A 14,671-nucleotide genomic window follows, 5' to 3' on the forward strand; every position below is an offset into this window, starting at 1 on the left:
CAACAGAAGTTGAACGTTAGCAAGGAGAAGTGTAGGAACTGCTGATTAATTACAGAAGAATGTAAAATAAAAGAAAAAAATGTTTACATTTTCTGATCGAAATAAATACTTGGGTAGTAGGATTTATAAGTGAGATGAAATGGGATGAAAATGAAGAGGTTTTCAGATGTTTGTCGCTCTCATTCCGGGAGAGGTGATGGAACAGAGGATGTGGCGGTGATGGGAAGAGGCTCCCTGCGCTCTTTTCCCGTCCCACCGCAGCACTTACCACAGTGAGCTCGTTGGGCGCGGCGCCGTGCTGGAGCAGGACATTGATGATGTGGGTGTGCCCCTGCTGCGCCGCCTGGTGCAGCGCCGTGTACCCGTTCTGCAGCACAGGAAAGAGAGGGCAGGCCAGGCTGCGGTGGGCACAGCGCCCACAGCCTGCACCGAGCGAGCGGGGACAGGGGCGACACTCACCTTCGTTTTGGCGTTAACTTTTGCAGAATGCTGCAGAAGGAAGTTCACGATTTTTATGTTTCCGTAGTGGCAGCCAACGTGCAAAGGAGTGTATCCCATCTAGAACGAACATCAGCAGTTAGTAAATGTGAATATCCCACAAGTGTCCTGACCCAAAAAAAAAAAATTAAAAAAATAAAAAAACCCAAACAGGCATGAAACAGGAAAAATCCCATTAAGCTTTATATTTCTTTGGCCTGTGTGAAAAATCCTCCAGCCTTGGAAAAAAACCACTTCTCATGAAAGTCAACTGAAGTGCTCAGTGAGTGCTTCCACCAGCTCTCTCTGTACCCTCGGGTGGATCCTATCCAGCCCCCTAATGTTTTGTGTGTCTAGGTGGTGTAGCAGTTCACTGACCATTCCCCCCTGGATTATGGGGGCTTCATTCTGCTCCCCCTCCCTCTCTTCCAGCTCAGGGGGCTGGGTATCTGGAGAACAACTGCTCTTACTATTATAGACTGAGGCAAGGATGGCTTTGAGTACCTCAGCCTTTTCATCATCCTTTGCCAATGTTTCCCCCCACATCCAATAAAGGAGGGAGATTCTCAGCCCTCCTTTTGTTGCTACTGTGTTCATAGAAATATTTTTTGCTTTTTTACAGCAGTAGTCAGGTTAAGTTCTAGCTGGGCTTCATCCCTTCTAATTTTCACCCTGCATAACCTCACAACATCCTTGTAGTCCTTCTGAGAGGCCTACCCCTTCTTCCAAAGGTAAACTCCTTTTTTTGTTTTTCTTCTGAGTTCCAGCCAAAAATCTCTGTTCAGCAAAGCCAGTCTTGTCCCTGCCAGCTCATCTTTGGGCACACAGGCATGGCCTGCTTCCACGCCTTGGGGATCTCCTTCTTGAAGCACATCCAGCCTTCCTGGATTCCTCACCCCCTCAGGACTGGCTCCCAAGGGATTCTCAAGGGAACCAGTCTCCTAATCTGGTCAAAATCTGCCCTTTGGAAGGTGGCAGTTCTGCTGACCCCCCTTCTTACTTCTCCAAGAAACAAGAACTATCATTTTGGGATCACTGTGCCCAAGACAGCCTCTGACCATCAGGTCACCCCCCAGTCCTACTCTGTTACAAACACAGGTCCAGCAGGAGCCTTCCCTAGCTGGCTCCCTCACCTGCTGGGGCAGGAAGTTCTCTTCCACACACTCCAGGAACCTCCTAAACTGTTCCCTCTCTGCTGTGTTGTACTTCCAGCAGACATCTGGTAAGTTGAAGCCCTCCAGAAGAAGAAGCACCATGGATTGTGAGACTTCTCCCAGCTGCTCAGAGAATGTTTCATCTGGCTCTTCCTCCTGGTTGGGTGGTCTGTAACAGACTCCCACCATGGTATCTGCCTTGGCCTGCCTCAGTTCTTACCCATAAATAATCTGGAACTAGATCCAAAATCCAACTTTCTGGGTAGAAACACTGAAAGACGACCCGGTCTTGTATTGACCACGCACCTGCTGCTCCTACCAGCGTTTAAAGGTGAAAAAATGCCTTTACTTTCCTGCTCTGAAAATAAACCCTGGTGCCCAAAAGGCAGAAGGACACAGTTCAAATCTGCAGCCTGTCATCCTGCATTTTAACATCCATGTCAGTGAGGTGTGCTCAGGTCAGACAACTTGGTCAAAAACACCAAGGAGACAAGACCAAGGTCAGCCTGGGGTTCAGGAGCCAGCACTACATATGTTCAAACCATGAAGTCAAAGCTACTCAGGAGAAAGAAAGAAGAGAAAACCTCAAATGTGAACTAATTCCACTACAGGGAAGTCTCAAGGGCCCATGAGTTTAGACACACCATTTCTTTTCACATCACTTTGCCTCTGATACTACTTCATACAAGGTTACCTAATTTCAGTTGTATTAACACATGCTAGGAGACGGTGGCTGTGACAGTTACTTTAAATTAGGGTGTGTCATTCTTTTCCAGTTGATTATATACCCTTCGCCGTCTAACTTTGACAACCAGGATGAGTCAATCAGTGCCAGAAACAGCACTGAATCGAAATTCCATTGGCATCAGCAGAATGGAACTTTTTGCTGACTTATGTGAACATTGGATCATATGCCAAATGACTACGAGGAACTTTTCCTGCACAGAGTAGTTGCACACAGTGGTAGGAGCCTGAGCAGTAGCTTAAATGAAATCATGAACTGAACACACGGACCTCATCTTACAGATACTGTTAGTTTAGGGCCAGCCAAGTAACTTCCTGTTCCTAGGAGTGCCCGAAGTCTGAATCTGACAGGGCTACCTGAGCTGTCCCAGAGTCTTGATTCTTCTGCAGAATGATGACTCACAGTCATGTACCTCAAACACAGCTTCTACAGCCCTGCCTCTACATGGGCCAAAGAAAAACTCAGATTAAAGGATGGCCAAGCTATCAAAACAGCTCAAAAAACAGCTAAAAAAATAAGGCTGTAAGACCTCCTCCTATAAAAACTTAATTCCCTTCTTTCCCTTCAAAATACAGAACTCTTAATGTGACCAGCAAGGTCCAAAAAAAAAGAAAAATCAGCAAAAAAACCAACTGGAGAGATGAAATCCAAAGTCAAGGACTGAGAACCCCCTGCTAATAACCCTAAAACATTGAAATCTGGAGCATATCAGAGAGCCAAGACCAGCTGATCTCAGCTTTCCCTTTGAAGTGATCTGTAAAGGCTCCTCTCCAGCCTGTAACAATCAATACTGAAAAAGGAGCTATCAACCCCCCCATATTTACTGCAGTGCAATGACAGTTTCCTTCTACAAATGGAATATACAGAGACTTATAGGTGGTACCTTCAGAAAAGGCTGGAGGAGCAACTATTGATGCTCTTTGTCACTGCTGACCAGTCTGCTGTTTACATCAGAGACTAAGTGAAAGCTTTTCCTCTTTCCCCTCCCAATTAACAGGGGAAATGGTGACATTTCCAGAGTCACAATTCAGCTGGAGCTGAAGGAGGAGCTCTGAAGCTCTGGTGCTGCTGGCCTGGCTGTGTGTGGCAGCTGGAGGGGTGTGCACTGGGAGGCAGCTCCTGCCACAGGCACCGCACGTGTCCCCAGCAGCCGTGTGGGCACCTGCTTAGCCTGGTGGCAAAACACCAGTCCCCTGCCTGAGGTCCTTGGAGGGTCCTGGGAGCTTTCTTTGAAGTTTGCCATAGCCTGTGGTCATCTCCTGTCAGGTCCTGTTTGACGAGCCGTGCCCAGTCCCTGACAGCAGAGGGACAGGGATGTGACACGGCGCGTCACGGCTCGCTGGGCGCACTGGCCCTCAGCAGACACCACGGGACAGCTTCATGTGCACAGCCAGCAGCGTGGGCAGTGAGGGCACTTGGCCAAAGTAAAACCAGTCAGCAAAATGCCCTTTTAGTGCCTGGAACCTGGGGGGATATCCTTAACTTCTCAGTTACAGCACAGATCCCTGCACTCAGCTCCTTCTACCTCAGGAAGGCACAACAATTGTATCCCGGGATCCCCATGGAAATCAAGGTATTATATTAACTTTTCTGGAACACTCCAACTGGCAGATTCTGCAATTACACAATTAAATTAACAATAAAAGTAGTAATTCTCAAGGCTACTTGAGCTTGCTACTTTCATTCTCTATAGAAAGGTGCCCAGGAGGCTAAAATATTTTGCTTCAAAAGATATTAATAATTAACACACACACAAACAAACAAATCAAAGCCCAAAACAACAAAAAACCCACCAAAAAAAACCCCCAAAAGCAAAACCAAAACAACAAAACCCAGCCTCACAATTATATAAATTTCTGCACAGCAGTTCAGGCTTAGTTATAATTACTGACAAAGCACTAAGGGATTTAGGAGGCAGCCTAATATTGAAAAAGCTACTTCCAGGAAAATCAAGGCTTTTGTTTAACACAGCTCTAACACACATCACCTTCTGGCTGTTTTAAAGAATGAGCAGCACCATGGGAGTTAGCAGCTGGGAAGGGCTTATCAAAAGCCACAAGAATAACTGCCAAGAAAAAACCAAAATCCGAAATACTGAACTTTTCATTCCTAATGGAACACACAAGGAATCCCTTATTCTCCTGCTCTTCAATTTTTATTTTTGAGGGGAACTATCACAAGTCTTGTATATCATGTCAGCAAATTACTTTAATATCCTCCACTGGCAATAACCATAAATCTTAACAGCTTGAATTACTGCATCTTTCTAGTCATGCTGACTCTCAAGCTGCTCAGTTTTTGTTTTTCTGCTGTAAACGTCAGACAATGAAGCTAGGGTATTATTGTTTATAGGGCTAGAAATTGCTTTGGATCCAAAGATCACAAAGGCCTGACTGAATGAAAGGCAAACCTACGTGTACACAGACACTTCCCTGATTGCTGAATCAGGGCTTAACATGTTGCAGTACCTTGCAAAGGTTCATTATTGCATATTATTAGGCTGGAAATTTCCACAGGAATGTCTTGATAACAACTGAGCATGTACAAAGAGCCAAGGAGAGACAGATAATGCACCATGAAGATGTACTGAAGATACTTGCATTTGAGTGTTTGTTCTGTATGGAAGCAATTTTTCTCAATAGCACTTCCCTCCCTCCCTGCCTCCTTCTTATCTATCTCTGCATCTGAAAATTAGATATTCCAATGGAAAAGCTGGACTGCTGTTACAAACTCAGGCTGCTGTGGGGCTCCTGTCAGAACAAAGCAGACAGACCTGAATAAATCTGAAATAAAAATCCCAGCTCAACCTGCAAAAAGAACATCATGACCCCTCAGCCACCGTTCTCTCCTACCAAAACTACAGTTCCAGAAACAAAAGACAGTTTAATTCTGGCTTTGTTTTCCAGACAGTCATCAGCCAGGGACTGTGAGACCATCAATTCCCCCAGGGAGGCCCAACACCAAGAGCAGTGTTAGACTAAAACTGTTAGACTAAAAGGACCTGCACTGAAATCAAAGCTCCAAACCCTGCTTTTCATCCCTGACTGAACCTGCACTTTCTCTCATCAGTCTTCCTTTGCCAGTCCATCACAGCACTGCTGTTTCCTACAACTACACTCTCCAATGGGATAAACAGTGAAAAATGACATGTGGAGACCTGCTGAGCCATGAAACAATATTTACTCGTGCCAACTACCAGCACAAAAGCCCTGAAACAAAAGCAACATCACATGTACCAGGACAGCTTTTTACACTCAGCATGCTCACCAGAGAAGGGATATCTGCTCGCAGCCACGGCTTCAGACTGGTTAACTCCCAATATTATTGTGAAGGGATGAGCATGCCCTGTGTTAAGCATGATACTGCAATAGCACATCTTCAGCATCAAAAACTCTTTAGCATACCTGAATTCAGGCACACAAATGCAATGTCAGAATAGACAAGAGCTGCTGCCTTTGCTGCAGGACGCTAACATGCCTTCTGTGAACACCAAATCGAATTATTAAAGCTCTCTAAATGTGAAAGATTTTGAAGCAGCTCTGAAACTACCACCTGAAGTATATTTTCTAACGTGGCTGAGTTTAAACCACATAACAAAATCTCATTTTCAAGAGGTAGGAGCAGCCTTATGGCCTCTCAGGCACTAGTCCTGGCCTGCTACACCAGTGTTGTTTACTCTTCAGCATGGATTTAGACTCCTGCAGCTCTGGGATTAGAGGCTATTTAGTTAACTGATGCAGCAAAATCAGAAGGACCCCACAGCACTGTTAATAAATGGACTTCATAATCAGCAGCTATTCTTCCTTTCATGCCTTTTTCTACAACAAAGGTCACGAAAAAAATTTCTTGGGAGGGAAACTACCCCACGAGAGACCCACAGATGTAATTGTTCATGTCTGAGAGCAATTTTGAAAACGCTCATAAGTTATGTAGCCAGAACTGATCTTAATCATACAGACTAATCTCCTGTACAAGTGATTTTGCAATGCTGGATTTCTTTTCTTCCCTGCTACAGCTTCAAGATGCAAAATGTGTTTCTGCCCCATCTTCTCCTTTAACCACCTGAAAACTCCCCAAGAGTGTGCAGCCCTCAGAGTGTGAGCAGGGTCAGAACTCCCATGTGTCAGAACTGCAGACTCTAGATGTTTTCACAGGGAGGGTAAGTTATATATAAATGATGACTAAAGAACATGTACCAGAGGAGGAAGATGATAGTTCATTGGTCCCTACTCAAGAGTTCAATGATCTAGTGATATTAAGTTAAATGATATGAAGCGTTCTCCCCCTACTGACAGGTACTGTGCTGGAGTGACATAACCTATGCTTGCTTATCCTGGGAAAATGAGAAATATGATAAGGAGAGAAAATAAATCAATAAAACCAGTAAAAAAAGTGCTACTAAGTAGTCATCTGCAGCACAAAAACTGAGGTAAGAAAAGCACATGGATGTGAAATGGAGAGAAGAAAACAGAAGGTTAGTGGTGACACTGCTGGTAGCAGAGATCCCCAATATCATGTCACTCTGAGCTGTGCTGCTTCACTGACTTTTAAGGCATGGATGGCCAGATCTCTGCTGCTGAATGCCCAAAGGAATGAATCCAAACTGGACATGCTGGACAGGATCGTGCAAACATGCAAGCATAGCAACAGTGCCTCCGAAGCCAACTCAGCTGTTGCTTATCTTGTCCCCCAATGCCTCTGGTTTTAGAGGTAGCATGTACAGACCTTTTATTCCCATGGAACAGTTAATCCATCTAAATGGGAGAGCTTGTAACTACAGAGCTGCTGCTTTACAAGTCAATTATCTAACCTTCACCTGAATAGAACATGAGGTCAAAGTATGGCCGCTCTTACAGCATAACGTTCTTCCTTCATCGTAGAAATTCAGGGTTTTGCAGTTCTTTCCTGAGGAACTCAAGGTGATCATCAGTTTATCCAGAAACTACTCCTGCTAAAACACCCAGTACTGCATTGGCACTTTTCTTGTGTCGCAGGCGGCAGCGAGTGGGTATCTGGCAGACAACCTCCACGTGGCTGACTCTGTGGAGCCTGGAGGGCTCGCTGCTGCACAAACCCAGCAGATGGGACTCTGCAGAAGCCAGTGGAAAAGCACCAAGCTCATGCCAGGGCATAAGCATCGAGCTCATTTCACTCTATTAGAATCCTGCAAGGCATGTGGGCACTCTCTTCCCAAGGAGCAGACAGTGCCCTACAGCAGGGAGGGCTAACTAGTAGGGTGGACAGGAGGACGAGCGGGTGTTCTTCCCCACAGAAGCCCACAGGATGGAAAATTTCCCCAGACAAGTGACTTCTTACACCCTAAAACAGTCCTGCTTAAATTCAACATGACTTCACCCAACTTTTGAGTCCCTGCCCTGCTTCCTAACAATTATGGAGCAGTGTCATGGAAACAAGTGTGTACTACGAAACTGTTCTTTATTCCCACTAGTTACATATATAACTGAGAAATGAGGGTGAACAACAAGAGATTTACTTCTGACTTCTTTAAAATTATATGACTATTACTGATGGACAAGATTCATGTTGCACACAGTGAAACATGATTGTATTTCCCCCCCATTTTACCTGATGACTAGGTCAATTTTCAGCACTGCAATTAAGAAATTCAGCTCCACACAGAGGAGGCCTCTGAATGATAAACTGAAGCCCCTTTTCCACGTGTCTCTACAGAGTCACCTGCCTGCTCCCACATTGCCAGGCCTGAAGCTGATGACAGAGCTCCTGCAGCTGCACCAAGCTGTCCCTGGGACCCAGCAGACATGTCCTGCCCTGCCTGCCTCTCAGCTGTCACAGTACCTCAGATGTTCCCACCACCCTAATGTGACTAAAAGGCCACTGCAGCCCAGAATGGGATCCTGTTTGGACCCTGGAGAGCTGGCAAAGCAAACACGTGTGTCTGCCTGCACCTGTCAGTATAAATGTCCCCTTAGACTGCTTGCTATTTGTGGGGCACACAAGAGCACTGCACAGAGGGGCAAAGGCAAGCACTCAGACAAGCTGTATGGCCTGGGAGGTGATTCAGCTCTGACCAAGTTCAAAGAACAGGTTCTGCAATGTCCTGCTACTGAAACCAAAACCAGGTAGAAACTATCTCTAGGAAGGCAACCACATTCATCTGTGGAAACTGTGCAAAGAATGAACCAGGGCAGATCTCATCTGCTACTGGGTGATCTGGCAGATAACCCTGACTGATTCATCTTTAAAATACAGGCTGAGGATATGTTACCAAAGTATAAACCTGGAGAAGCTCCTGGGATTTTAGCACAACTATTTCAGGATAATGTTATTGAAACCAGTAGCCGGTACAGTTGGAATTACACTATAGAAAAATCAGATAACAATGACTTTTCCCTCTGCCACAGATTATAATCAGCTGAGCTGCAGCCGGACATGACGATGGACTCAGCCCTTTCTGAGCTGTCAGTGTAGTATGATAATATTGCTGGACAGTCTGACACACCTGGACATTCCTGGGATGCAAGCACAGCACCTAACTCATGGCATACACCTAGCAGAGAGCTGTGAAAGCTACTACCCTGCAAAAGGGTGCAGGTCAGATTGTGAGTCTTGGTTCATTTAGCTGATTTGATCAGCTACAGTCCAAGTATTTGATCTCAACTGATTTCTTGCCCAGCTAAAGGAATGCCTCCAAGATCTAGACAATGCATGAGAAATGTAAATGTAATCATCACTGAGATCATTATCATTAAATTCTGAGCACTGTACACCATTAGGGAGCATAAAAACATTTCTGCAAAGGGTCTGTGCTTCAGGACATTGACCTTAAAAAGCAATATTGTGAAGTGGGGGGTGTCATCACTGGGGCTCTCAAAAGCCATCCCCAAGCACCTTGAAAATCCAGGTCACTTTTTCAGGAGTCCAAATATTTAGGCAAAACTATTTTTAGGCAAGTAGATTTGAAATAGACCACCACTGCATTTATGTATTTCATATTAGATAACAGTCTCCTTACTCAAAAACTAGATCAATCCCACTTACCTTCAGTGAAGCACAATAATAGGATACAATCTAAACCTATATTGATCTGAACATTTGGCAAAAAATAAGCTTACTGCTCAAAGGCTGAGCTTGACATTAAACACCCAAGTTTACATATCTTCAGTTTTCAGAATATATTCTACAGTAATTTATTACAAGGAATGTTTCTCTGCTGCAATTTCAGTTTCGCCCTGAAATCAATTACTAGTCCTGTCTAGAGGCTAATGCTTCCCGAGAGGAAATATTTTATGCTGACAGTGGTGTTGGTACCTTTGTCTGTGCATCAACAGCAGCTCCCTGGTTAACCAGAACCTCTGCTACATTGACCCTGTCCTCTTGAGCAGCCAGGTGGAGGGGCGTCAGTCCACTCTGTAAATCAGAAACAACAAGTAACAATCTTCAGAGGAGGCACATGAACACTAACATGCAAATTCAGGTATCAGTATGACTCTAAACACCTGACTGAATTTAAAGAAGTTACACATTCCACTTTCACTGTGTAAGGTGCTTCACAATCACATTGTTCATCTGCAGGAAAGTACAATTCAAAAGCCAGCAAGATGATGTTTCTTCAGGACAAGGGACCTTCCTCCAAGCAGTGTTACATGTGGGATAGCAAATCAGAGCACTTTAAGGAAAAGTCACCTAGTCTATCTTTACCTTCTAATTCACTTCCTTATAATGAGGCAGACTTTAAAAGCAATATTGAATCATTGTTTACACTTCTGCAAGTTTTTGGGAAGTTACAGTCACTCAGTTTTATCCTTGCTTTTTACTCCTCTATTTGATCATTTTCAGACACAAACATAAAAGAATAAAACTGCATTTCTCTGAGATCAGGCCCATTTCTCTCTGCTCAGGGAGTATACAGACTTGATAAAGAAGGTGTACTGATAATTTTTCTTATTTAAAACTCAAGATCTAAATATCCTTAAAACCTCAGAAAACTATGCAACTTTCTGCCACATGAAAGGGGTAGAAGATAAAAGGGGTAGAAGAGGAGGCATCTGCTGAGGCGATGTTGTTAGGGATGAGAAAGAATATCCTTTACTTGCAAATTATGGTTCATTTTCTCTCCTTTTCCTACTGCCTTTAGCATCAAGGACAGAAGAGCAAGTAGCAGCAGTTGTCACATCAGGCAGAAACTCTTGCTAAGTTCCCTATCCTTGAACCCAAATCCACACCCACAGTGCATTCCCTACCAAAGGCAGCTCTTTTGAGAGCGTCCCACTGCACTTCACTCCAAGATGCAATCCTGATGACAGCACAGCTTAGGTGGGTCACCTTATACAAATACATATAACAGTAACCATCTCTAAATTACCAAATGGAGCCTGGGTAGTAATGGCCAAACCTTCTAAAAGGATTTAATAAGGCTCAGTATGGGGCTGTGAAGTATGCAGCTCTCAACCATTCTGTGGGTCCTGAAGAAATAAATGCTCTTTTTACTCTCATTGCAAAACTGCAAAACTCAGAAGTCAGTGTGCTTTAAACATCTGGCTTCAAATGTAGAGGTGCTGTGCTCCAAGGAAATGCGCATCCCTGAGAGGGTACGAGGGGAATTACTCCTCAAAGGTGGTGTTATCAGCACAGTGAGAAACTAGAGATTATAACTGAACAGTAATGGATTGAAGGATGCTGCAGGTAATTAACCTCTGGTGGCACTGAATCAATGTGCCAAGCACTTCAATTGTGCTCCCTGTATTAGCCTCAGCAGCAGAAGGGGACAGCCAATGCAGAACACACACATGGCAGATTTCCCTGGGGGGTTACAAAGTCATCCTGCACTGCATAAGCCCACACATGATTGAGACCTGTGGAGGGAGGTAAAAAAAAATCCTATCTGCAAGAGAAGCTTTCTGAAGGAGAACCCACAAACAGTCAAACTGTAAAGTTAGACACAGGAATGCACTGCACAGCAGCCCTGTGCAGCAACACCCACTGCCTCAGAGGACACTGACTCTTCCTACCTGCTGAGAATAAGAAATATTGTCCATGAAAAAAATTTCTATTGCCTCTCTAGTCTAGGCACACAAATCCATACTAAAACTGCACTTGACAATATCAAATAGCGATGTCTAGTGGGGCATTTAAAGAATTAAGGCTGCACATTTGCTAGAAACCTTACTATAGAGCGGACTTCATAGCCTATGAATTCACACATAAGCTAAAATATATCAACTTTCCATTCCTACCACCAGGAGAAATTACACCAAAAGTCACTGTGGTCGAAGGAACATACCCTGAAGAGGAAGAATCACTTATATTAAGGAATAAAATCTCAGACAATGTTGCTGTTATTATCCTATTTAAAAAGTCAGCATCCTTGAACAAGTCAGCTCTTGCCATTAGGTGGTAATATTTGTTACCATTTGCTGGTACATGTTATGTTTTTTGTTATAAAATGTGCTAAAAATGTTACAAATACAATAAAAATTACAAAAAAAGTATAGCAAATGTTACAATTACACATGTAACAACTGAAAAATGGGCAGGCATATTCCTGGAGGCTGATAAACGACAGGCGCCAGCCCCAATAGCCCCTGTGGAGAGGAAGGCATTTCCTCTCTGGGCATGTTTTGGCAGACTAGCATAAATTAATGCTGGATTAATAAATTTCACTGCAGCATGTGTTACCACCAAACCTTGGGCACTACAAAATACAGTTCATTCAGTGTGACATGGCATGCTGCTCTCTGCTAGGAGAGATGATGATGTGTGCTCACACACCTGCAGTGGCTTCCAGCACGCGCAGAATCCCAGTGGGCAAAATTTAATTGCAGGTCCCTCTCCTTCCCATCACCACGTTTTTTCACTGCCTTGGCCCCAGACAGAGGGAACACTGACCTTGTTGCTGAGGTTGACGTTAGCATTTCTGGAGAGCAGCAGTGACACCATGTCCACGTGGCCGTCCTGGGAGGCGAGGTGCACGGGGGCGATGCCCTGCCTGGTGACGGCGTTGGCGTCAGCACCGTACTCCAGCAGTGTGGTGGCAATGTCCATCTGGTTCTTCTTGGCAGCTATGTGCAGGGGTGTGTAACCATTCTGCCAACAGAAAGCACTTCATTGTGAGCTGCTCCCTGAACGAGGTGATAAATCACTTCTCTGCACCTACCCAACTCTGTGAATAATTATGCCATTAGTTCTAAAAATTCTGTCAAACACAGTCAAATACAATGTTAACAAGCAGTGTGAACTAATGTAGCCAACCTTTATGCAATTTTTTTTTTTTTTTGAAAGTACTGCTACAAAGAGGAGGATTCTGAAGTAAATTTTCAAATTTGGGAAAAAATATCTATTCAGAAGAGGACAACCTATAGCAGTAGGAGTTTGAGTTTTGTATCATAGACATTTGCTACTTTTCCTTAAATGTGCATAAAATCTTTAACAAACTGAAGAGCAGGATGTGTGTTCGTAACTCAGAACAGCTGTTATTGTTTGGGTTTGTCCCATTTCCCAGTGTGAATGAAAGCATTATGTACATGAAATATGGCCTTTCTTGCAGCATTGACCCTAAACCTTACTGACAGGCTGTTTTTTTCAGATCAAGGGAAACCTAAAGCATATAACTTTGGAGTCATGCATTCCTTATCTTTTTATTCCTTCCAGTATGTGTACCCACGGAACCCACTACTAACAATAAAAATGCAGTATCTATTGCATGATACAGTTTTGTAATTCTGAAAAAAGATAGATAGGCAGAAAATAGATAAACAGATATGAAGAATAACTGATCAGCACGCAAACACCAAAACTCTGATGGAGGTATGACCAGCTTTTGGTACAGATTGCAATGACTGTTTAATCAAGAACTTCCTGTCTTTTGGAAATGTATCAGCCCTCACTTTCAAGCAAATGACAAACACATTTGCATGTGACTAAGGGACAAGGTCAGGGGGGCTGAGGACCAAGCTTTATAAACCATTTTGTATTTTTGTATGGTATCTTAAATAGCATTTGCATCTCAGGTTACCCAGCCCAATAAAATCTACCTGAAGGCACAAAGCATTCACCTGGCTGGGCTCCTCCCTGCACCCACAGGGCAGCAGGGCTGGACTAAACAGGAAGGGAGGTCACAAGAGATGCAGTGCAGGTACGAGCAAGGAATAAATACATGGGGGCTCACAAATGACTACAAGAGAGCTTTAATAGGAACCTGGCAGCAAGAGATGCACAGCACTAGTTTCATGTGGAACAGGTTCTGTAATCTTCAAAATTCAATTCAGGTTCAGTTCAGACTATGGATACTAAGATATCTGAAAATGAGACTCAGGAAACACAGTGCCACTATCAAGAAAGGAAGCACATGGCCACTGAATTTTCACTTTGAAGATAAAGTGCTTCAGGAAAAACATCACACTATCCTCGCCCTTAGACTTCCTGCATGAGACTGTCATGTAAAACAACCATTGCCACACGAGCACCTAATAAATCCTAAATACTCCATGCTAAATCCTGCTAAAACATGTCCTTAGGATGGAGCTCATATTACATTATGTAAAATAACAGATGCAGTTTCCAAGCCTTTTCCTCAGAAATGGCATATATTGCTGTCAGGGGAATGGACAGCAGCAGGTTGCCAAGAGAAGGCAAAAAGAGATCTGAAAAATAAAAGCTGAAATTCAGCTCCGTTCCAGTCTGCATCTTCTCCTCATAAGGGCAGCACTCTGTCACTACGCATAGATGGAGAAAGGAACAAAGAAGTTTAGAAGGAAGGGTATTGGGCTGTTCTGGTTGCCAGGGAAGAGTGGAAAAAGGGAAAATGAACGGTTAAAAGACGAAGGGACAGAGGAAAACTAAGGCTTTGGGGATGGTGTGGCAAGGAAGAAAGGCACTGTAAAGTGCATGCCAAATTCAAATTCGGGATAAGCTGCATGTGAAATTAGGCACAAGCCTAATTTTTGCCTATGAAAGAGAAGAATGGTTCATGAGAGTAACTGTACCACAGCACCGTACTCTGACATTTCCCATACCCTGTTACTTATCACTCTTCAAGGCAAATTTTGCTGGGCTTGGCTAATGAGCCACTCTTGAGACCAGAGTTAAAGACAGTGGTGTCACGGGAAAGGCAACTAGAAACTAACTGTGGAGCCAGTGATGAGATATGACATAGCACATTTATTTACTGGACCCCATTTACAAAAAAAATGGGAAATCATCTGCTGTTACCAACATCATCTTTCGGACGAGTGCACAGTGGGTGCCCGCAGCAACAAACACATTACAGTTAATTTTATTTAGTATTGATGCTCTGCTCGGCGCTGCCATGGCTCAC

General features: G+C 43.9%; 1 protein-coding gene across 39 annotated transcripts in view; it reads right to left on the reverse strand.

Annotated features, from left to right (window-relative positions):
- The window catches only part of ANK3 (ankyrin 3), a 255,966-nt gene that overhangs the window by 82,534 nt on the left and 158,761 nt on the right, over positions 1 to 14,671 (reverse strand). For all 39 annotated transcript variants that reach the window (XM_032115997.1, XM_032115999.1, XM_032115995.1 and 36 more), the window contains 4 exons: positions 12,244 to 12,441; positions 9,667 to 9,765; positions 460 to 558; positions 269 to 367 (listed from right to left, as the gene is read on the reverse strand). In XM_032115997.1, coding sequence (XP_031971888.1) covers positions 269 to 367; positions 460 to 558; positions 9,667 to 9,765; positions 12,244 to 12,441 — 495 coding nt within the window. The remainder of the gene's footprint in view (positions 1 to 268; positions 368 to 459; positions 559 to 9,666; positions 9,766 to 12,243; positions 12,442 to 14,671) is intronic.

Source organism: Corvus moneduloides, chromosome 8 (genome assembly GCF_009650955.1).
Source record: "Corvus moneduloides isolate bCorMon1 chromosome 8, bCorMon1.pri, whole genome shotgun sequence".
Taxonomy (NCBI): domain Eukaryota; kingdom Metazoa; phylum Chordata; class Aves; order Passeriformes; family Corvidae; genus Corvus; species Corvus moneduloides.